General features: G+C 44.2%; 1 protein-coding gene across 1 annotated transcript in view; it reads right to left on the bottom strand.

Annotated features, from left to right (window-relative positions):
• Positions 1–22,617, bottom strand: part of LOC122798602 (1-aminocyclopropane-1-carboxylate synthase-like protein 1) — a 2,974,588-nt gene that overhangs the window by 2,817,458 nt on the left and 134,513 nt on the right. The window contains exon 2 of the mRNA XM_044067677.1: positions 759–818. Within this exon, the coding sequence (XP_043923612.1) occupies positions 759–818 (60 nt within the window). The remainder of the gene's footprint in view (positions 1–758; positions 819–22,617) is intronic.

Genomic DNA, 22,617 nt, shown 5'->3' with positions numbered 1-22,617 from the left:
TTCATGACTAGTCCTTCTCTTAACTCTTCTTCCTCTTCCGACTCATTCTACTCCAACAATTTTAGTCTACATTATTATTCCTCAGATGTTCATAGAAGCACTGTTCATCATACTGTCTGTAAGAAAAACTCTCACTCACTTCTTAGCAGAGGAAGGTTGATAACTGGCCTCTCCAGTCTTCATTTCTACACTGTTCATTTATCCCTCTGGCACCAAAGTCATTAAACAACACTAGGCTATTGGCACCAGAGGTGGGAATACTTCTCTTCTCTTCTTTATAAAGCTAGTAATCTGAACAGTTTTACAATGCATTATTGAACTACAGTTAACTTAATATTTAAGTGAACATTCTAATTCTTGGCCTAACTAAATGCTATTTTACTGGCATTTTGTATCTGCTCAAATCGACAGTGCTTGTGCTGGATGTAAACTTGGGTATGAGTTTGCACTACAGGCACTGGTAACTGGTCAATTCACTGCCCCAGTCCGGAAACCATCTGTCATGGTTTTATCCTATCTGAAAGTTTGGTATGCTTCTATGGAGTATAACACTGGTCAATTCTTATCTCTTAACAATTTCCAAACCAAATTATATCACAAAGTGTTATTCTTGTCTTACGTTACAATGCAGAAGAGAAACAGATAATTAATTAGCTGATGCAGTAAATACATTTGCATTTTTAATATCCATGAAATTAGGAAAATAATGCATGCTTGCTGTTCACCGTTTCTGAATGTACATTTAGGTAGTTACTCACTCGTTCCGCTATTACATCGTAACAGATTTTATTCTCGCTAAGTCCCATGTTCAGTGCGCCCTGAAATAAAGAAATGTAAAAGTGAAATTTATAATGGAGTAACATTGGTGGACAAGTAAAACTGCACTAACTATGAATTAAATTGAATTAAATTGCAGGGTTCACAAATAAATACATACTGCATGGTTTAACTGCTGAAGTTTAGAATCAAGCTCCTTAGTATTAATACAAAATTGTTACAAAGGAGTTTCAAAATACACCAAAGTCACCTTCTTGAATTCATTTTTAAACAACGGATTAGACAATGGAAAGTGTTTGCTGCAAGGGTCCAAAGATGGCAGCTGAAGTCTACTCAGCAAGAGATTTACTAATACTACACAATGCTGAATCCTTGCCACAAATGCAAATTTTACTCAAAGTTCCTCTATCCCATGAAGTCTAATCTTGCAATGTCTTCTGTTTTGAAAAATTTGCCTCTTGACTTCTGATGTGAAGTTTCCACTCCAGATGTGCCACCCAAGACCTTCACCCAGTGCCACAGGCTACAAACCAAAAGCCTAATAAAAAGTACAAATGGGACTTTCCCAACATGGAACTGAGCTGGGTAGCTCTGCCTTCAGTCATGTTCCTCATCTCATATGCCCCATGTCCATCTGATAGTACTCTATGGTGGTGCCCAGACTACAGCTTCTGGAAGAGAGTTCTACAGATAGTCACCTGAGGACTGACAGTTGCTGTCCTGTGCATTTTTTTATTTCCTCATTCCTTAGCTTCTACATAATGAAAGATTTGGTAATATGGACAGGGGGATGACAAATCCTTAGCTTTTGCAGCAGGCAGTGCAAAGTACAGTTCTGTACACTTACTATAAATGTACATGTTCGAGTGTATTCACTGTTGCAGTCATCACACTTGGGTTATCTGCCGGCAGGTAGCCCTGTCGGCCCAAATACCAGAGACTTAGTATTTCTGCATCAGTTGCTGTCGCTCCAGGTCTGAAGTCAGGTCATCAGGGGTATAAACACAGGCAGCCGACGCCATTACATCAGATTTTCTTGCCCCAAATGTCAGGAGCCTCCCCAATAGGGAGCTCAGCTATGGTGGAAAAAACTCCACCAGTAAAAAGTAAATACCAATACCAATATCCCTGCAGGGGATGAGTATTACACAGAGAGAGGAAAGAGAGAGAGTGAGAGACAGAGAAGGGGGCTGGAGGGAGGGAAACCAAGACTGCAACAGTGAATACACTCGGAACATCTACATTTATGGTAAGTTTACACAACTGTACTATGTTCTTCGTGTTACACTGTTGCAGTCATCACACTTGGGTTGATTCCCAAAGCTGTAGAAAGGATGGAAGCAGTCAAGAAGTGTTTAGGCTGGCTAGTATGCTCTGTAGGACTGCAGATGCAAAACCCGCCCTGGATTTGGAAAATATAGGCAGGTGGTAATGCTTGGTGAATGTGTCTACAGAGCTCCAGGTAGCAGCTTCCACGATGTCTCTGGTAGGGACTCCCCTGAGGAATGCTGTAGAGGTAGAGGTTGCCCTAGTGGAATGTGTTCTGACCCCCTGAAGTGTTGGTTTCCTATGGTGTTTGTAGCAGAAATGGATACAGTGTGCTATCCATTTGGAAATTGTCTGTTTTGAAATGGCCTTGCCCTCTGCCCCTGGAGCAAAACTGAGTAATAATTGGTCAGATTTCCTGAAAGGCTTAGTCCTATCTAGGTAGAATCTGAGCTGTCTGTGCATGTCCAGGGAGTGCAGGATCCTTTCCCCTTTATTTTGAGGATTAGGGAAGAAGGTTGGCAAATGTATACAACTACAACCCACTCTGCTACAGGCCCCATGAAGGAGCTCAGTGTCTCTCCAACCTAACACCACTCTTAAGTATTCAACTGCGGTACCACTTTTGTCATTCTTATAAGAAAAGCGCAGTCCGGGTCTGAACTGTCTGCAAACAGCTAAAGTTAACTTTGAACCTAACACCACTCTTAAGTATTCAACTGCGGTACCACCTTTGTCATTCTTATAAGAAAAGCGCAGTCCGGGTCTGAACTGTCTGCAAACAGCTAAAGTTAACTTTGAACCTAACACCACTCTTAAGTATTCAACTGCGATACCACCTTTGTCATTCTTATAAGAAAAGCGCAGTCCGGGTCTGAACTGTCTGCAAACAGCTAAAGTTAACTTTGAGTATGTGTCTACCTGTTTGAGCCAATATTCATTTTCCCCTGGAGAGCACTCTGCTTTGGCTTGTAAGCAGCCCCCCCCACACACACACACACACACTCATCTTCCACTTTCTCTCTTATTCCCTTCTATTAGCAAATAGTATCCATAACTGATCAATACTGTGTGTTTGTTAATTTAAACTGAGACCACAGTAGCCTACTGATACAAGGTTATCCTGTTTTTCCACCTGGCAAATGGTTAAGAAATGACTTACAGTTTCAGAGCAGTCCTTGGTCAATTGTGATTGTTTCTTAAACACAAACTTGTTTTTGCTTTGGCTCATTAGCAGCAGTACAAAGAACTGTCTGCTCACACCCTTGTTCTCCCCTCCCCCTTCCCTGTTTGTTACCTTAAGACAATCCCAAAGTTAATAAATATTACCTGTGGCAGGCACCATTTTTACAACTACAACCACCCTTGTCACTATCATATGTTCATTTATCAGTTAACTCTGTTACCTGATTGTTTCCAGCCCCCTCATAAGAGCAACTAACAGGGTCTCTACCCGCTTCGCTCCCCACCCTGTACCCTATTCCCTCCTGCCCCCAGTGGTCCCGCCTTTATTACACTCACAAACCCCTCCCATCTTTCCAGTAGCCAACCACAGCACTAACCCAACACTACCTCCTCCATCTTCCCACTACTATCACACCTCCTCAACTAACATGTACAAGCATACCTCACCTATGCTCACAGCATGCACTCTCCTTGCATATCTTACATCCTACCAAAGCTCCATCATTCCTCCACTCAACCACTACCACTGTACTACTACTCACACCACCACTCATGTCTCACCCTCACTCAGCTCCCCTCCCACCAACTCAAGAAACATCCCTATGCACCCCCCACATATTCTACCAACTATATTACTCAAGCATAAAGCATCCCTACTACTTTACACAGTAACCCTCCCACCATACCGATTACCCAAAGAGCACAATCATAAATTTTCCCTTATAAACAAACATTCAAAAACTGAGAAAACTAATAACCTCATGCATATCTAAACTAGCCCTAAGTGGAGATATCCACCCCAACCCTGGCCCTACCATCTCCAACCCCAATCCTCATAATCAGTCTAGAAACCACAACTTCTCCCATATTACAGCCAATAGAAAGCCAAGTGACTTCCTTCTACTAAGCCTAAATATTAGAATTATATCCAACAAAGTCCATGAACTCCATGCCACCATAGACTTGTACTCCCCAGATATAGTCATCCTGACAGAAACCTGGCTAAAACCTCACATTATCAGTGAGCAAATACCCCCCACAGGTTATGGCATACTAAGAGTAGATCGGCTAAACAAGAAAGGAGGCGGTGTAGCTATAATATTTAAACAGCATCTAAACATCCAGATCTTAAAATCAGCTCCACAAATAGGCAATGAAGAAATAATATATACCAACCACAAAATAAACCAAAACAAAACCATCAACATAAATGGATGCTACTTCCCACCTGGCCAAAACATCCCTCCACTAGAAAACCTCCTCAGCTGGTCTACCCACCATCTCCCCCAAGAAACTAGCATTTTAGGTGATTTCAATATTGACTGGCAATCCTGTTCTGGCAACCATCCAACCCATCATGTAAACCTTCATGGCTTCACCCAACTAGTCCAGTCGCCAACCAGGATAAATAAAAACTCCAGCAAGCACACTACCCTGGACTGGATACTAGTCAGTAAGAGCCCCCAGTCATATATAACAGGCTGCTTATCAGATAGCCTCAGTGATCACTCCCCAACATTCCTACTCAAAAAATACCTATACCAAGCTAAACCTGTCACCTACCGTCAAATACGTAAAAAACTAAACTTTTACCCACTCACATTCATCTCATCCCTCAAAGAATGTAACTGGCATCGTCTAAAGTACCTCAGCCTTGATGACGCGGTTGAATTTTTTAATACTATCTTCCTGAGCATCCTTAATTACCATGCCCCCATAAGACTTTCCAGAATCAAAGCACAACCCTCCCCATGGCTACAGAAAACCACTAAGTCAGAAATGAAAAACAGGGATAAAGCCTGGGAGCAGTGGCGCAAAACCAAAACCCCCTCAACTAGACAGAAATTCCTAGAACTACGCAATAGAATCAAAAAGCTAATAAAACAGGACAAATTCCAATACTACCAGTCTGCCCTAGACTCCTCTCAACACATCCCCAAACAATTCTGGTCCTCCATAAACTCCATCCTCCTCCCAGGTGAAGTCAATACCCCTCCTCCTAACATCCCTCACTCCTCAGAAAATATTGCTACCTCATTCAACACACACTTCACACAAACCATACTATCACTAGCTAAACAACACAACCCCCCCCTCCCCTCCAACCCACACCTTCAACTAGTAATCTCTCCACTGCCTTCTCTTTTTCTCCTGTACCTACCTCCAACATAAAAAAAACTCTTAACTAAACTTAAGCCCACCAGATTAGCAGCAGACAACCTCCCAAGTGAATACCTACAAATCGCAGCTGATGCTCTGGCCTACCCAGTATCCATCTTGATTAACCGATCTCTGTCAGAAAGTTACATTCCCACACTGTGGAAAGCATCACATATAATTCCCCTCACAAAGGCGGACCCTCCACAGAACTAACCAATTACTGCCCCATAGCTATTCTCTCTCCACTCTCCAAAATACTAGAGAGATGCATATACTCTCAGGTCTCAGACTACCTCCTTACTAACAACCTCCTTTCCAATACTCAGCATGGTTTCCGACCAAACCATAGCACCACCACTGCCTTACTCTCCTTTACTAACACTATCCTTCAGCATAAAAACAATGGCTATCTCTCCTCTGCTACTTTCTTAGACCTATCTAAAGCATTTGACATGGTCCAACACAAACAACTTATCTCTGTCCTCAATAACCTATCCTTCTCACAATCAGTCACCAACTGGTTTCAGAGTTACCTGTATGACCGCCAACAATCCGTTGTATGGCAGAATGACATATCTCCCCAACTACCTGTCTCCATAGGGGTTCCCCAAGGATCCATCCTTGGACCCCTACTCTTCTCTGTTTTCACCAATAATCTAGCCTCTGCCACCAAACATGGCACACTCATACAATACGCAGATGACTCAACCATCATCTGCTCAGCCCAGTCCCTACCCAAACTGCAAAAAGTCACACAAGAAGCCTTTTCCTCTGTTGAAACTTGGTTATCCGATGCCCAATTAATACTCAACCCAAACAAAACTAAACTACTCATCTTCCAACCCACCAAACATACTCAAAACAACTCTCACTTTAGCATCACAGCAAAAGACAACACCACTATATACCCAACTGAACACACCAAATTGCTAGGAGTGGAAATAGACAATAAACTAAAATTTGACATTCACATATCCTTAACCATAAAAAAGTCCGCAATAAACTAGGAGCGCTATACAGAAATAAGCAACTTCTCACCAAAGCAGCAAAGATTCCAGTAGCAAATTCCCACCTTATCTCCACCCTACTTTATGCCTGTCCAATATATACCAACCTAAGGCAATGCGATTTAAACAAGCTAGAGACCTGCTACAACAAAATCGCCAAATCCGCCACAGGGGCATCCTACCGTAGTCACCACTGTCTCTCACTTGCTGAACTGGGCTGGCTTGAACTCCCTCACCTCCTTCAATGGTATCAACTCTCACTTGCCCACAAACTAGTAAATCATCCACTAAATGTCCCATCCCTCCAGAATCTACTCCAACCCTATCGCACCACCAGACCACTAAGATCCAGCAACAAAAATCACTTGCACATCACTAAAGCCAATAACTCTGCTGGTGAAGCACTATTCTCTTGCACCATAGCCAAATTATGGAACTCCCTCCCACCCACAATTACCTCCATACCATCATGCACCCACTTCAAAACTTTACTAAAAGCACCTAAAAACATGCTGGCTATGCCCTTGCAACTCCCATTCTAATATCACCCTCCCCATCCAACCACTACCTTTCTTTCCACTCCACTAACTACCTTGATTATAGCAAGCTCAGATGCTCATAAGCCAGTACTTATTATACAGCAGGAACTTCTTCTTGAAACATTTGTTAATGTCTGTTATGTACTTCACAGATAAAGATTCTAGTTGTCTACTGATGTACTATGTTCTTCATCTGTAAATATGTTGTAAGTAATTGCTATGTAAATTGTTAATCGCTATGTAATCCAATGTAACTACTGTCTGTTTATTTTAACTGTGGAGCTTTTCTCCCCCGGCCTCTGCTGAAAATGGACCTACGTCCAGTTGGACACTCCTGGTCAACAAATATAAATAAATAAATAAATGTATAGATTGATTGAGAGCAACACTGGACATCACTTTGGGCATAAAGGAAGAGTTAGTCCTGAGGGAGACCCTGTCAGCATGAAAAATAATGAAGGGTTCCACGGCCATAAGAGCTTCTAGCTCAGACACTCTTCTTGCTGAAGTGATGGCCAGGAGCAATGCTGTTTTCCAAGAGAGGAATTGTAATTCTGCTGACGCTGCAGGCTCAAAAGGGAGCAGTGTGAGCTTTTCCAGTACAAAGTTAAGGTCCCAAGCAGGGGTGGGTGCTCTCCTTGGTGGCCTTAAGTTGTTTGCCCCCCTCAGAAACTGCTTGATGAGAGGGTGAGAGAATAGGGGTGGCTCAGAGTTGTAATGAGCCAAGATGGCAGAGGCATGGATCTTAATGGAGAAAAAGGATAGGCCTCTGTGGAGTAGATCTGCCAGGTAATGCATGATTAGAGGCAGGGAGGGCATTGTTGTGTCATCTCCTTTAGAGTGAATCCAGGAGCAATACCTTTTCCACTTATCAGCATAGGATTTCCTTGTACTGGGTCTTCTGGCTTCAAGAATGACGTCCAGCACCTGCTTGCTTAGGCTGGTTACTGGGGGAGAATTCAAAGAATAAGCCAGGCTGCAAGATTTATTGTTTGCACTTGCCCCCCTGCTGAGAGAGCAGGGTTGGGTTCTGGGGTAGGTGCCAGAGTGGCACCGGTGACAGGCTGTGCAGGAGTGGGTATCAGTGCTGGCGTGGCCAGTCTGGGACAATTAGAATTGTCCTTGGTCTGTCCTGTCTCATCTTGAGCAATACGCTTGAGAGAAGGGGCAGAAGGGGAAAGGTATAGATGGAGAGATTTATCCACTGGAAGGATAGGGCATCCACTTTCCAGGCCCTGCTGTGAGGTGTCCTGGTGCAGAACTTGCTGAGCTGGTGATTGCAGGGGGAGGCAAAGAGATCCACCTCTGGGGTCCCCCATTTCTAAATCAGAAGGTTGAAGGTGCTGGGCTCTAATTGCCACTCATGTGGGTCTAGGTAATTTCTGCTTAAGTCGTCTGACAGTGAATTTTGTTTGCCAGGCAGGAATTGAGCTTGCAGATGGACCTGCATGTCCAAGGCCGTGTCCCACAGGGTCATGGCTAGCCTGCAGGGTGGGTAAGAGTGGGTTCCCCCCTGCTTGTTGATGTACCACATAACTGTGGTGGTGTCTATTTTTATTAGCAGGTGTCCTGGTGAGAGTAGGGATCTGAAAGCTGTTAAAGCATGCTGCACAGCTAGCATCTCTTTTTGGTTGATGTGCAGATGAATTTGACTTGAGCTGCAGTGGCCCTGAATGCACTTCCATCCATGTGTACCCCCCCAAGCATAGTCTGATGCGTCTGTGGTTACGGTTTGGGAGGCGTGGTGCTGAATAAAGTCCCTTGTTGTGGCTGCATGATGCTGCCCAACAAAGAAACTCTGTCCTTAGACAGGGTATGATAGAAATGACGGTTTCCAGGTCCTGAGGATGTCGGCACCAAAGACTTTTTAAGTACCATTGAAGTTTCCTCATATGCAGTCTGGCATATGGAATTAGTATGCATGAGGCCATGAACTCCAGGGCCTGGAGGATTTTCCTTGCGGATAGCTGGGTTCTGGTGGCCATTTGAGTAAAGTAGTCTGTCAGATAGGTTTGTTTTTCTGGAGTGAGGAATGCCATCTGGGATGCTGTGTCCAAGCTTGCTCCCAGGAATACAATCTTTTGACTGGGGACTAGTTTTGATTTCTTTTCATTGATGGTGTACCCCAGGGAGGTTAGAAGGTTTTTTTACAAATGTCAGGTGCTGCAACAGCATTTCCTGACTGTCTGCCTGAATCAGGCAGTTGTTCAGGTACGGGTAAATTTGAAATTTTCTCTGAAGTAAGCAATGGCTGGAGCCAGGCATTTTATGAATACTCTGGGAGCAGTGGATAAGCCAAAGGGAAGTGCAGAGAACTATACCTCAAGACTGTAGTCGGGCGGGGGGGGTCTGTTTCCCCTGGAACTGGTTTGAGATGACCCTGAGGGGGCTGGAAAGGACCAATGTTTCGAGGGGCAATGCCTACTTTAATCTATTGTACTTGCAAGAAATCTTTGACTGTCTGCATAGATTTAGCTTTTTCTTCCATCTTTTTAAGAACCTTTTCTGCTTTGGTGCCAAACAGATGGTCTTTGTTCAAGGGAGCGTCTAATAATTTTGATTTGACATGGTCTGGCAAGGTCTGTTCCTTAAGCCAAGCATGCCTTCTCATACAGAACCAGTGACTGCTGCCCTGCAAGATCCTTCTAGGGTGTCAAAGCCACACTGCAATGTATGCTTGCTGACTTGGCTTGTATAATGCATGAGCTCTTGTAATTCTTTATTTTCAGCACAGTCTGTAAAGGTAGCTACTTTTTGCTTATTAAGTTCCATAATACGTTGTTGGTACTTCAGCATGTGAAACTGGCAATTCAAAGCCCTAATGGCGAGAGTTGCAGAGGTATATACTTTCTTACCCCATCTGTCTAAAACTCTGGAATCCCTGTCCGAAGGGGTGGCATTCTTAGCTGTAATTGCTTTGATACTTTTAGGCTCCTGGGAGATGACCTCTGGGTCAGCAGTAGGATTTTTGAAAAGGAATTTGATTGAGTCAGGAACTCTGTAGTACCTATCTGGCTTCCTAGGAGCAGGGGGTGAAGTATCAGGAGTTAAACTGGATTCCATACAGACATCATTCACAACATCCAGGACTGGGCGTATTGCTAAAGGCCTATATTGTGGCAAATCTAGAAATTTTCTGAATCTCTTTTTGGACTGAGGGTAGTCTTGGCATTCCCAGTGGAAATGCTCTCTTAAAGTATGTAAGGTTTCACCAAAAGAAAAATTCTCTGGAGGAGAAGCACAGGGAATGGATTCCTCTGCATCTGAATCCTCATAAACAGATAAGGGCATGCCTTCATAATCAGATACCTCAGAGTCGTCGGACTCTTGGTCTGTTGCAGCTGCTGGGAACAGGTCTCTTTTTCTCTTAGCAGGGGAAGGCTGACTTCCCCTAATCAAAATAATATGGTCTTCTGCCATTTTAAGCATTTGAAGTTGTGGCAAGGGAGCAGGTACATGAGTTTTTGTCGTACTTTTTTTTTTTTTTTTAGGCATAGCACGTACTCATGGCCTTAGAAACTCGGTAGTTTAGACAGAACTGAAGACGTGAAAGAAGTCGTCGGTTTGAGTCGAATATCGGTAGTGCGAAGAACTTCTTCAGAAGCTGGTGCCTGCTCAGTGGCTCCGGACGCATCCAAGGTAGAGACACCCGCAGGTTCCATAGTTGAAGAAGAGTCTCATGGCATCAACGGATGTCAGTAGAGGCCTGCGAATCCACTGAAGTGGGCATCAGGGGCTGTGAAAGAGCCTCACTGAGTACCGGGGAACTGGCGACTAGCTTAACGGAAGCATTGTCGGCACCTTTGGACCTGTGCGGTCTGTCTCTGTCTTTATCCTTACGTTTTTTCGAAAGATTGGTAGTCGGATGGCATACCGAAACCATTTCGGAATATGGAGAATGAAAACTAAAGTATTCAGTGACAATAAGGGCCCGACGACAAACAGTGCGGGTGTTGAACAAGGCACAAAACCGACAGTGAGGTACGTCGTGGTCTGGGCCTAAACAGGAGATGCAGTAAGAATGGAAATCTCAGTGTGGTATTTGCTTTCCACAGGCAAGACAATTGTTAACTTTTTCTGACATCGGTTAGAACAAGAAAAAAGGATTCCCAATGGGGTACTTAGCTTTAGAAGACTTCAGGATAATTCAATTCGGAAATGAAAACTCGTGTAGCGGCCGACCGGCACTCCTGCGAGCTGCTTCTGCTTCGGGCTCCTCAGCAAGAAAGATTGATGTAATGGCGTTGGCTGCCTATGTTTATACCCCTGACGACCTGACATCAGACCTGGAGCGACAGCAACCGACGCAGAAATACTAAGTCTCTGGTATTCGGGATGACTGAGGGCTACCTGCAGGCAGATAACCCAAGTGTGATGACTGCAACAGTGAAACCCGAAGAACATCCTCAGTTCTTGCAACAAGGAGTGCAGCCTCAGTTCTTTCAGCAGGGAGTGCAGCCACAGTTCTTTCAGAACGAAGTGCAGCCACAGCTCTTGCTGTAAACAGTTATACGGCATACAAGAAAGATCAATGATCATATGTGCAAACATTTTACAAATCCCTGTGTAGGTAACTGAAACTCATAAATACTAGCTTTTCAGAAATATATGCAGTGTTTCAGGTGTGGATTCATGAAAAAAAGCATAGAGGAGTTACCAGCAATGTTATTTTTATTTTATTTCATTTTATTTATCTTTTACCAACTGGGTTGGTCACTCTAGGAAAAATCCAAGGTAGTATTTATACTACTACAGGAATTTTGGCCAGGACATCAGGGAACTTCCCCTACACTTTGGAGCTGCTAGATGCAGCCAGAGGGCTCCTACAGCACCAAGAAAGAGGCCTAAGGGAAGAAGCACCATGGAAGAGGAGAGAACAGCTATGGAGAATTTGGAGGTGGAAAGTGAGAATCTGGAGATAAGTTTAGTCATTGTGGAGTTTCAGAATATAAAAAAGATTCCTGTGTGAGAGTGTGATGTATGTTACAAATGAGCAGTGTTTAGCTGTCTCCATGGAGAAGAAAGTAAGCAAGTCTGTGGTGCAGATAACAAAACAGGCATTAGGAGGGCTTGCAGATGATGTTCTTTAAAAAATAATCAAACAGGATGATCCAGGCGACAGTTCTGCTGTTTTATGGGATGAAGTGGTAGATTACCATCTTCAGCACTTCTGAAAAAAAAGTTATGTAGAAAAGGAAAGTACAGTTGGGTAAAATCTTAGCATAACTGTAGATATCCTTGCCTTCACTGCTGCAGTATTCTTAACTATATGGGATTCCTTGCTGCAGAAGCCTGACATCTGGCCAAAGACTTCTGAATTTAAAGGTATGCCAAAAGTGTAGTTGTGTACACTTACCATAAATGTAGATGTTCAAGTGTATTGAATGTTGCAGTCCTCACTTGGTGGGTTATCCCTGCTGGGTAGACCTCGGCCGGCCCGAATACCAGAGTAAGGGATTTCCCTCCTGCATCAGTTGCAGGTCACCTGAGACTGATGTCGGGTCATCAGGGGCTATAAAGAGAGGCAGCCAATGCCATTACATCAGTTTTTCTTGCCCCCAAACTATAGGAGCCCTGCCAAGATGGCCTGAAGAAGGGCAACCTGGGGTAGCCCATTAGGCATGATGTAACTAAATCAAGAACAGGGGGAAGGAGGGAGGGAAACAGGACTGCAACAGTGAATATACTTGAACATCTACATTATGGTAAGTGTACACAACTGTACTATGTTCTTCGTGTTTCACTGTTGCAGTCATCAATTGTGAGAAGATTCCCAAAGCTGAAAGTTAGGTGGAAAGAAGGAAGAGAAGAAGCCTTTGAATAGAGTAGCACTGTTCTAAGAGGATGACACAATGCCCTGCAGGACTGCAGAAGCAAAGCCTACCCGGGATATGGAGTAAAGAGGCAGCTGGTAGTGTTTTGTGAAGGTGTGAACAGATGTACATGTGGCAGCTTCTAAAATATCCTTAGTAGGGACGCCTCTGAGGAAGGCAATGGAAGTAGAAGCTGCCCTAGTGGAATAGGTTCTGTCAGATTTGGGAGGTATTTTCCCATGGAAGGTGTAGCAGAAATGGATGCAGCGAGATATCCATTTAGAAAAGGTCTGCTTGGATATAGGTTTCCCCTCTGCCCCTAGGGGGAAGCTGACTAGCAGTTGGTCAGTCTTTCTGAAGGACTACTACACAATAGTATCTAATCTGTCTGTATATGTAGAATCCTTTCTCCCCTATTTTGTGGGTTTGGAAAGAAGGTAGGGAGATGGATAGCCTGATTAGGGGTCATGTCAGATACCACCTTAGGCATAAAGGTGGGATTGGTTCTAAGAGACACCCTCTCAGCATGGAAGATAATGAAGGGCTCAATGGTCATGAGGGCCTGCAGCTCAGAAGCCCTTCCTGAAGTTATGGCTAGCAGGAAGGCAGTTTTCCAAGAGAGGTGCTTCATTTCTGCTGAAGCAGCTGGTTGAAAAGGAGGTAAAGTCAATTTCTCCAGTACATAGTTCAGGTCCCATGCTGGAGTAGGTGGCCTTCTAGGTAGTCTGATGTGTGACACCCCTTTAAAGAATTGTTTTAACAGGGGATGGGAGAACATAGGTAGTTCTGTAGGGGAATGAGCGGAGATAGCTGAGGCATGAATTTTGATGGAGGAGTATGATAATCCCTTTTGCACGAGCTCTGCCAGGTAATCCAGGACTAGAGTGAGAGAGGCATGGGAGCTGCTAATTCCCTTAGTTTGGTACCAGGCAGTAAATCTTTTCCATTTTGCTGAGAAGGATTTCCAGGTGCTGGGCCACCTGGCTTCCTTAATGATATCCAGAACCTGCTTGCTCAAAGGTGGGCTGATATCCACCTATGGGGTATAAACCATGCAGATAGGCTGAGAGCTTGTAGATTTGGATGCAGTACTGACCCTTTTTCTTGGGTTAGTAGTTTGTCTGTGAGAGGCCGGCCCATGGGTAGCACATTGGTCAGGCTGAGGAGCAAAGGATATCAGTGCTGCCTGGGCCAGCTTGAGGCAATGAGGATAGCCCTTGGCCCTACCTCCCTGATTTTTAAAAGTACCTTGGGAATCATTGGCAAAGGAGGGAAGGCATAGACAAACAGTTGTCCCAATGGAAGGAGACAGCATCCACCTTCAAAGCTTGTGGGTGGAATCCCCTGGAGCAGAACCTGGTCAACTGTCTGTTTTCCACTGATGCAAAGAGGTCTACCTCCGGTACCTCCCAAAGGTGTGTTTTGCTGAGGAAGGTTTCATGTGTAGCTGTCATTCGTGGGGGTTCAGGACATTTCTGCTGAGGTGGTCTGCCAGGGTGTTGTGTTCCCCTGGGATGTACTGGGCTATCAGATCCAGTCCCATCATAGAGGCAGTCTGCCAGATTAGCATGGCTAGATGACAAAGGGGGTAGGAGTGTGTACCCCCCCTGATTGTTGATGCACCACATGACTGTGGTTTTGTCTGTTTTGATCAAGAGCACTCCTGGAGTGAGGTGGACTCTGAAGGCTGTTATAGCCCTGTGCACCGCCATCGTTTCCTTCAGGCTGATGTGGAGGGCTAGATGCCTCTGATTCCAGGTGCCCTGAGTGCATGTCTCTTACGTGAGCCTGCCAGGCCATGTCTGAGTCATTTGTGGTGATGGTCTGACCTTGTGGGAGGGTGACAAAAAGTAGACCCCTGTTCAGGGTACAGGCTTCTCCCCACCATACAAGTTCCTTCTGTAGGCAGGGAATCAGAGGCAGCTGGTGTTCCAGTGACTGAGAATGTTGGCACCATAGGTTCTTGGGTACCACTGCAGTTTCCTCATGCGTAGCCTGGCCAAGTGCACCAAAAGGATGCAGGATGCCATGTACCCTAGCACTTGCAGGAACTTTCTTGCTGCGATGTGTGTCCTGCGAGCTAGCTAGGAGAAGTATAGGGGGGAGAAAGCTCTGCTTTTCTGGAGAGAGGAAGGCTCTTTGAGAGAAGGTGTCCAGGAGAGCACCCAGGAAGGTTATCCATCTTGTGGGTTGTAATTGAGATTTTTCCTTGTTGATGGAAAATCCCAGAAAGGCTAGGAGGTTTTGGACAAAAGATAGATCCTGCATGTGCTTTTCTTTGCTGTCCACCTGGATGAGGCAGTCGTCCAGATAGGGGTAAATCTGCATGCTTTTCTGTCTGCAAAAGGCAATGACAGGAGCCAAGCATTTGGTGAAGACTCTGGGAGCAGTGGATAAACCAAATGGCAGAGCAGAGAATTCAAAGTGCTCTGAACCTGCTCTGAGGCGAAGGAAAATCCTGCAAGACTCCCTTATGGGGATATGGAGGTAGATCTAGGGTTACTAGCCAAGCATTTACTGACAGCATTGGCAATAGTTTTTGAAGAGTTAGCATTTTGAATGTTGGCAATAGCAAGGACAGATTTAATGTGGATAGGTCTAGAATAGGGTGCCATGTGCCCTCTTTCCTGGGTACTAGAAACAACCTTGAATAAAACCCTTTTCCTGCTTGCTCTTCTGGAACTGGTTCCACTGCCCCTTGAGCAGAGAGTTTCTGAATCTGGAGGAGGGGCCTCTGATTTGCTGGTATGTCTGGATAACCTGATAGTTTTGGGTTCTCCTTGAAAGAGAATCTGTACCCCTGGAAAATGATATTTAGGACTCATTGATCTGTTGTGATGGTTTGCCATTTGTTTTTGAATCGGGACAGCCTTCCTCCCAGACTGAGGGTGGGGTGTGGGGGGCAGAGGGGGGGGGAGTCATTGTGCGTCCATACAGTAGGGAGTGGACTTAGAACTTCCTTGCCTAGGAGTGGTGGAGGACCACTGCCTAGGCCTCTGCTGGCTTTGGTGCTGCTGCCTGGAGGGTCTATCTTTGCGTCCTTTCCTTTGGACAGTCTTGGTTTGGGCAGGAAAGGATCAATGCTTGGTGGGAAAGTTCCTATTGAATCTTGGAGGCTGCACCTGCAGGAAGTCTTTGACTTCTGAATTGATTTTGCCTTATCCTCCATTTTCTTTATTACTTCCTCTGCTTTAGGACCGAACAATTGCTCCCTATCCAAGGGGGCGTCCAGAAGTTTTGATTTAACTTGATCGGGCAAAGGCTGTTCTCTCAACCATGCATGCCTCCTAATGACTGATCCCGAAACAGCAGCTCTGCTAGAGGCTTCTAGAGCATCAAAGCCACAATGCAGGGAATGTTTTGCCACCTGAGAGCTGGAGTGTATCAGATCTCCCAGTTCTCTGGAAGCAGTACTCTCTGGTAAGCAGAAAATGTTCTGCTTTAAAAGTTCCAATGTGTTCTGCTGATATTTAAGCATGTGGAATTGGCAGTTGAGGGCTCTACCCCATCGGTCCAAGGCTCTGCTCTCCCTATCAGAGGGTAATGGGTTCTGGGAGGAACTGGCCCTAGCCCCCTTGGGTCCCTGGGTGATGACCTCTGGGTCGGCTGCAGGATTCTTGAATAAATACTTGTGGGTATCTGGTACCCTGTAGTATCTGTCAGGCTTTCTGGTTGCAGGAGGGAGGGTGTCAGGGTTGAGGCCAGAGTCCAGGAAGATATCCTCCACTACATCCAGAATGCGAGGAATGGCTAGGGGTTTGTCCTATGCTAAGTCCAGGAACTCTCTTAATCTCTTCTTTGATTGGGGGTAGTCCTGAGCTTCCCAATGGAAGTGTTCTCTGAGGGTACTTCAAGTTTCCCCAAATGAGAGGTCGTCAATAGGGGATGCAGAAGGAATGTCTTCCTCGGCATCTGAATCCTCAAAAGCAGTCAGGGGCTGCTGTTCAGTGTCTTGAGTCCAGAAATTCTGAATACTCCGATTTTGGCTCCGACAGCACCTCTGGAGAAAGGTCCCTTTTCCTTTTGGCTGTGATAGCTTGAGTCAACCAGTTTCCTCTAATGAGAATGACTAAATCCAAACCGATCCAAAGTAGTTGCTGCAACTAGCCAGGTTGGGAGTTAGGTAGGTAGGTGTCGTCTTAGAGTTGAGGAACAGATCTTCTTGGGAGTGGCCTTGCTTTTATGTCCCAGAGTTTCAATGAGTCTGTGGGCTGTTTTGGCTGGTGGCGTGGCCATCAGTTTTTGCCTGGCATTGGACATGCAAAAGGCCTCCTCGGAAGCCACTGCCTGCAAAGCGTCTCCAGACCCAATCGCAGGACTGACGACCGACATGTCGGGAGGAGCATTGCGATCCGGCGGCTTACCAGACTTCAAAAGGGTTTCAGTAGAGGCCTGTGGTGGTTGTACAGCTATCATCAGGAGCTGTGTGTGCGCCTCACTGAGTTCTGCTGTGCTAGATGAAGGTAGGCTGACTGACTTCAAATTTGTGTAATCTGTGGGCCTACCCTTCTATGGTCTAACTCTTTCCCTTTCTCTTGTTAGGAATTTCCACAGTAGAGTGACCGACGGATGTCATTTCGCGTGAATAACTACTCTCCCTGAAATGCCTGGCTACAAAATCAGCTCTTCTACGGATGGTCCTAGTGTTAAATAAAGCACAGAACTGAAATCCGGAGACATCGTGGTCTGGGCCTAGACAAGTCACACACAGGTTATGGAAGTCTCAGTGTGGTATTTGTTTTCCACAGTGGAGACAATTATTTACTTTTTCAGACATCGATTAAGTGCAAGAAAAAGAAACCCAACAGGGCACTTAGTTTTAGTAGATTCTCTCTTCATTCTGGCAAAGGCTGACCGACGCACTTGCAAACTGCTTCTGCTTCAGCTCCACGGCAAGAAAGACTGATGTAATGGCGTCAGCTGCCTCTTTTTATAGCCCTGATGACTCGACATCAGCCTCAGGTGACCTGCAGCCAATGCAGGAGGGAAATCCTTTACTCTGGTATTCAGGCCGGTCAAGGCCTACCCAGCAGGGATAACCCACAAGTGACGACTGCAACAGCGAAACACGAAGAACATAATCACCATACACACCCTACATAACTTAGGGCATAAAGGTGACAGTCAGGCTTACCAAAAACAGAATCGATTGCCCCAGGAGGAGCACCAGTCCAAGGAACCCAAGAGGTAACGTGTAAGTCCAGAAAGGTAAAGAACTAGCAGGATGGAGGGAGCGAATACTGCAGCAGTGAAGGGAAGGACATTTACCGTTATGGTAAGATTTTACACAACTATACTATGTCCTTACATTCACTGCTGCAGTATTCTTAACTATATGGGAGAGTGCTAAAGCTCAAGAGGAAAACAGGGAGTAGGAGTAAGTGGCAGAGGAATCCCCTAAAAAAAACATGAAGAACTGAACTAGCAAAATCATCCCTAGCTCTAGAGATACCATCCAACTTGTAGTGCTTGGTAAAGGTATGCACAGAAGACTTTGAAAAAAGCACCAGAAGAAGCTACAGTTCTAGTAGAATGAGCCTTATGTGAAAGAGGAAGGCTCTTGCCATGAACATTGTAACAAAAGGAAACAGCCTTAGAAATCGAAGAAAAACTACTCTGCTTGGGTACAGCAATCCAAAAAGACCTAGAATAAAAAGAAACAAATAACTGATTTTCTGACAGTCTTGGTCATAGTCAAATAAACTCTTAGCTGCCTATGCATGTCCAAAGTATGCAGCACCCTCTCACTGTCACTTTGCGAACAGGGGAAAAAAGTAGGCAGATTAATAGACTGATTAAGAGATAGCTCATTAACCAAAAAAGGAGGACAAGCCATAACGGCCTGCAACTCAGACACCTGTCTGGCAGAAGTAAGCGCTAAAAAAGAACCATCTTCCAGGAACAATGCTGCAAGGAAGTTGAAGCAGCAGGCTCAAAGGGGGCCTGAGTCAACTTCTCCAAAACAAAATTAAGATCCCAGGGAGGAGGAACAGGCTTCCTATAAGGTCTAATATTAAGGACACATTTAAGAAATTGCTTCACCTCAAATCTAGCAGGTAAAGGAGAAGAAAACAGCAGACAAGCAGAGAGAAATAATAGGTGGGCCTTAATAAACAAATAGGCCAAACCAGCATTGAGCAACTCACACAAATAAGAGACAACCAAAGAAGCATCCACAGTAAGTGGGTCCAGGTTAAGAGAGAGACACGAAACAAAAATCCTCTTCCATTTGCATAAGCAGTATTTCCTAGTCATAGTTTTCCTGGCCACCTGCAGGACTTGAAGCATGTCCTCAGAAAAAAAGGTGTCTATGAGGAATCAAAATCCTTCCACCCACAGTGTCAGCTGAAGAGTGGACAGGTGGGGATGGATAAGCGATCTCTTGTCTTGTGTGATTAGATCCACACTGTGAGGTAACTTGTGATAATTCCCCTGGCTAGATGCAGAAGAAGATTTTGGGAGCATCCTGTTAAATTATGAACAAGACTTTCAGAATGAGAGGAAGGGGAGGGAATGCATAAACAAACATCCCTTTCCAAGAGAATGAGAGGGTGTCCACCTTCCATACTGGAAGACCTGGGACTCTGGTTCATAGGTTCATAGTTCATAGTTCATAGTTTAGTACTAAGCTAAATGCCCTTGCGAGCCATTTTAAGCCTAGCCAATTATCCCTTGTGAGACTCAAACCCTGCACCTTGTGTTTGTAAGGCAAACACCTTAGCCATTAAGCCACCCTCCTAACCAGTGGAACAAAACAGAGGAAGCTGTCTGAGCGGAGGCAAAAAGATCCACTTGAGGAGTACCCCACTGATGAATACTGTCCAGAAACACATCCTTGTGAAGCATCCATTCATGAGACTGAGTTAAGGACCAGCTCACAGTGTCTACCACAATGTTCTGACCAGAATGGATATAAACTGCCTGAACAGTCACTTGAACCTTGACAACAAGATTCTACACTAGAAGTGCCATCCGGCAAAAAAGATAAGATCTCGTTCCTCCCTCTTTGTTGAAATACCACATCACTGTGGTATTGTCTGTGAATACCCTGAGAGGCCCTGGAAAAAAAGAGAGATTGAAACACCTGAAGAGCCAGCAGAAGAGCTCTCATCTCTTTGACACTGATGTGCTACTTCTGCTGACAAGGCAATTACACCCCCTGTACCTTTAGGGAGCCAAAATTCGCCCCCCATACCATGCCTGAGGCGTCTGTGAACAATTCCTGATTCGGAAGAGGGGGATGAAAAGGCATCCCTAGACTCACAGACAACTGCTGAATCCACCAGAGATGTTCCTGTCTAAGGCAAGAAGAAGAGGAACTGCAAATTCTACAGGAAGAGCATGTTGAAGCCATACTGACTTCATAAACCACTGAAACTTTCTCATATGGAGTTTGGCCAGAGGGAGCATCAGAATGGTGGATGCCATGAAACTCAGAACTCTCAGAAACTCCTTAGCAGCACTGGAAGCCAGAGGAAGAAGAATGTAAAAGAAAGAAATGAGAGTTAAGGCCTTTGGAATGTTCAGTGATGCAAGCGCTGGCACCATCTAAATCCTGCAATCCAGAAAAACGTGATTCTGTGAATGAGTCAAAGAAGACTTTTTGAAATGTATAGTGAACCCCAGGCTCTGAAGAAGGGATGCAGCAAAATGAAGGTTTTGCAAAAGGGTCTCTGGAGAGGATGCCTGAATCAACAGGTCATCCAAGTCTGGAAATAGTTGGATTCCTTGAAGTCTGCAAAAGGCAATCACAGGAGCAAGTCATTTTGTGAACACCCTTGGAGCAGCAGAAAGGCCAAAAGGTAAAGCAAAGAACTGACAATGCGAGGAAGCAACAGAGAAATGCAAAAACTTCCTGAAAAGAGGACAGATCGGAATATGGAAATAAGCATCCTTGAGATCCAGAAACACCATATAGGCCTGAGGGTGCAAGAGAGGAAACAGAATCTGAAGGGACAACATTCAAAAGGCAGATAACTTTAGAAAAGTGCAAAGGCTACAGACACTATTGAAGGGTCACCAGCAGGACATTTATATAAAAAAAGAACAATCCTCAGGAACCCTATAAAACCTATCAGGCTTCTTGGGAGGAGGAGGGAGAGAAACACGCATTTGAGAGGCAATGGAGAAAGCATCCAGTAAAGCAGCCAACACAGGAGGAATAGCCGCAGGTTTAGGACAGTCCAACTGCAACAACTCATAGTACCTTTAACGGATATCAGAGACCCGAGTACAATCCCACTTAAAAAAATCCATCATCCTAGAGAGTGTGTCCCCAAAGGAAATTTCCTCTAAAGGAACATAAGGACTAATAGATTCCTCCTCCTATGACCCACAGTCCAATGGAGAAGGAATCTGAATACAATAAGTTAGCGATTCATCAGCAGAATCAGACTCATCCTCAGAAGAATCCTGGTCTCTATGCCTTTTAAGAGGAGTAGAGGACCAAGGAGGAACAGAAACTGCAACTCCATGAAGATGTTTTAAGGACATTAAAGCAGAAAATAATCCCCTGAGTATAAGCCTGCCACTCACTTTGTGAATCTCTAGAAGAAACATGTTTAATTGTTTTGTTTCTTTTTAAAGGGAATGTCCTGAGAAGGCTCAGATCCAGGACGACAGTCGAGAACCACAACAGGAACTTCTTCCTCAACTAGAAACTGATCAGAAAAAACTAAATGAAAACTTCAGCCAAGCTAGAACTTCCAATGAGTGACCTCCCAAACCTCCTGTAACAAAGGCACATGGGATATATGCAAATGACCCTTATGAACATCAGGTGTTTCAGCTATATGGCGATTCTGATTGCCCATGACTTTTACATTTGAAGTCGTTTTAATGGACAATTTCAGGCCAATAAAGCCAAACCCCACTAGCTATGGATATGCATATTTCGGCCTTGTTATGACCTCATCAGCATAGCATAAGCAGAGTGTGACTAAGCATAAGAAACACAGGGCTGTTATACCCAGCTGATGTCCATTATCATTAGGGTGACTGCAAAATATCCCAAATAGTGTGACCTTCTAACTCTTTTTAATTTGTTATTACAACTTCTATATAAACTGGTATGAATGGTGGACAACTTAAAAAAAAGTATAAAAAGTGTTTTTTTTTATGACAGGATGATGTAAGAAAGGGAGAGAATGTGAAGTATGGGAAAATGTATAGAAATGCATTAAAGAATTTAGAGAAAAATATAAGCCAGCATTTATGAAAAAAGAAATAAATAAAAGAAATTGAGAAAAAAATTAAGGAATTACTGTTTAAGCAGAGATATTATTTACAAAGGAGAAGGTAGCTGCATACTTTGGTAATACAGTAACAAAAGATATTAGTATAATAAGAGAAATGAAAAATGCAAAAGAAGAGGCAAAAAGAACACAATAACATATTATGAGTATTGTAGTATGGCACATCAAAATCATGTATAAGAGTAAAAAGAATGAAATTAAGACATAATGGAAAGTAAAAAAATTCCAGAACAAGTTAAGGAAAAAGTTGAAAAAGAAAATATCATTACTGAACTGGATGAAGTACTTAGGAAAGTAAATGTTGATTCAGTAAAAGGCCCAGATTCAATAGGGTATGGAATGCACAAGAAATTAATGGATTGGCAAAGAGAGAGTTTTGTAAATGTACTAAATGAATGACTGAAGGAAGAAGGGCTTATTTATGAAGTGTTATATAGTGGATATTAAAATTTATATGAAAGGATGATGAGAAGAATGAAATAAAAAAATGGAGACCTGTCACACTAAATAACACAGATTATAAAATGTTTATGAGAATAATTCAGAGGAAAATAGAAGAAATGACGAAAGATATTATGGAAGAAAGTATCTATGGTATAAAAGGGAAGGGATGTCA

The sequence above is a fragment of the Protopterus annectens genome, chromosome 3.part1, assembly GCF_019279795.1.
Source record: "Protopterus annectens isolate FY-2018-M chromosome 3.part1, PAN1.0, whole genome shotgun sequence".
NCBI lineage: Eukaryota > Metazoa > Chordata > Ceratodontiformes > Protopteridae > Protopterus > Protopterus annectens.
Note: the sequence above shows the minus strand (reverse complement) of the source record. Positions and strands in the feature narration are given on the sequence as shown.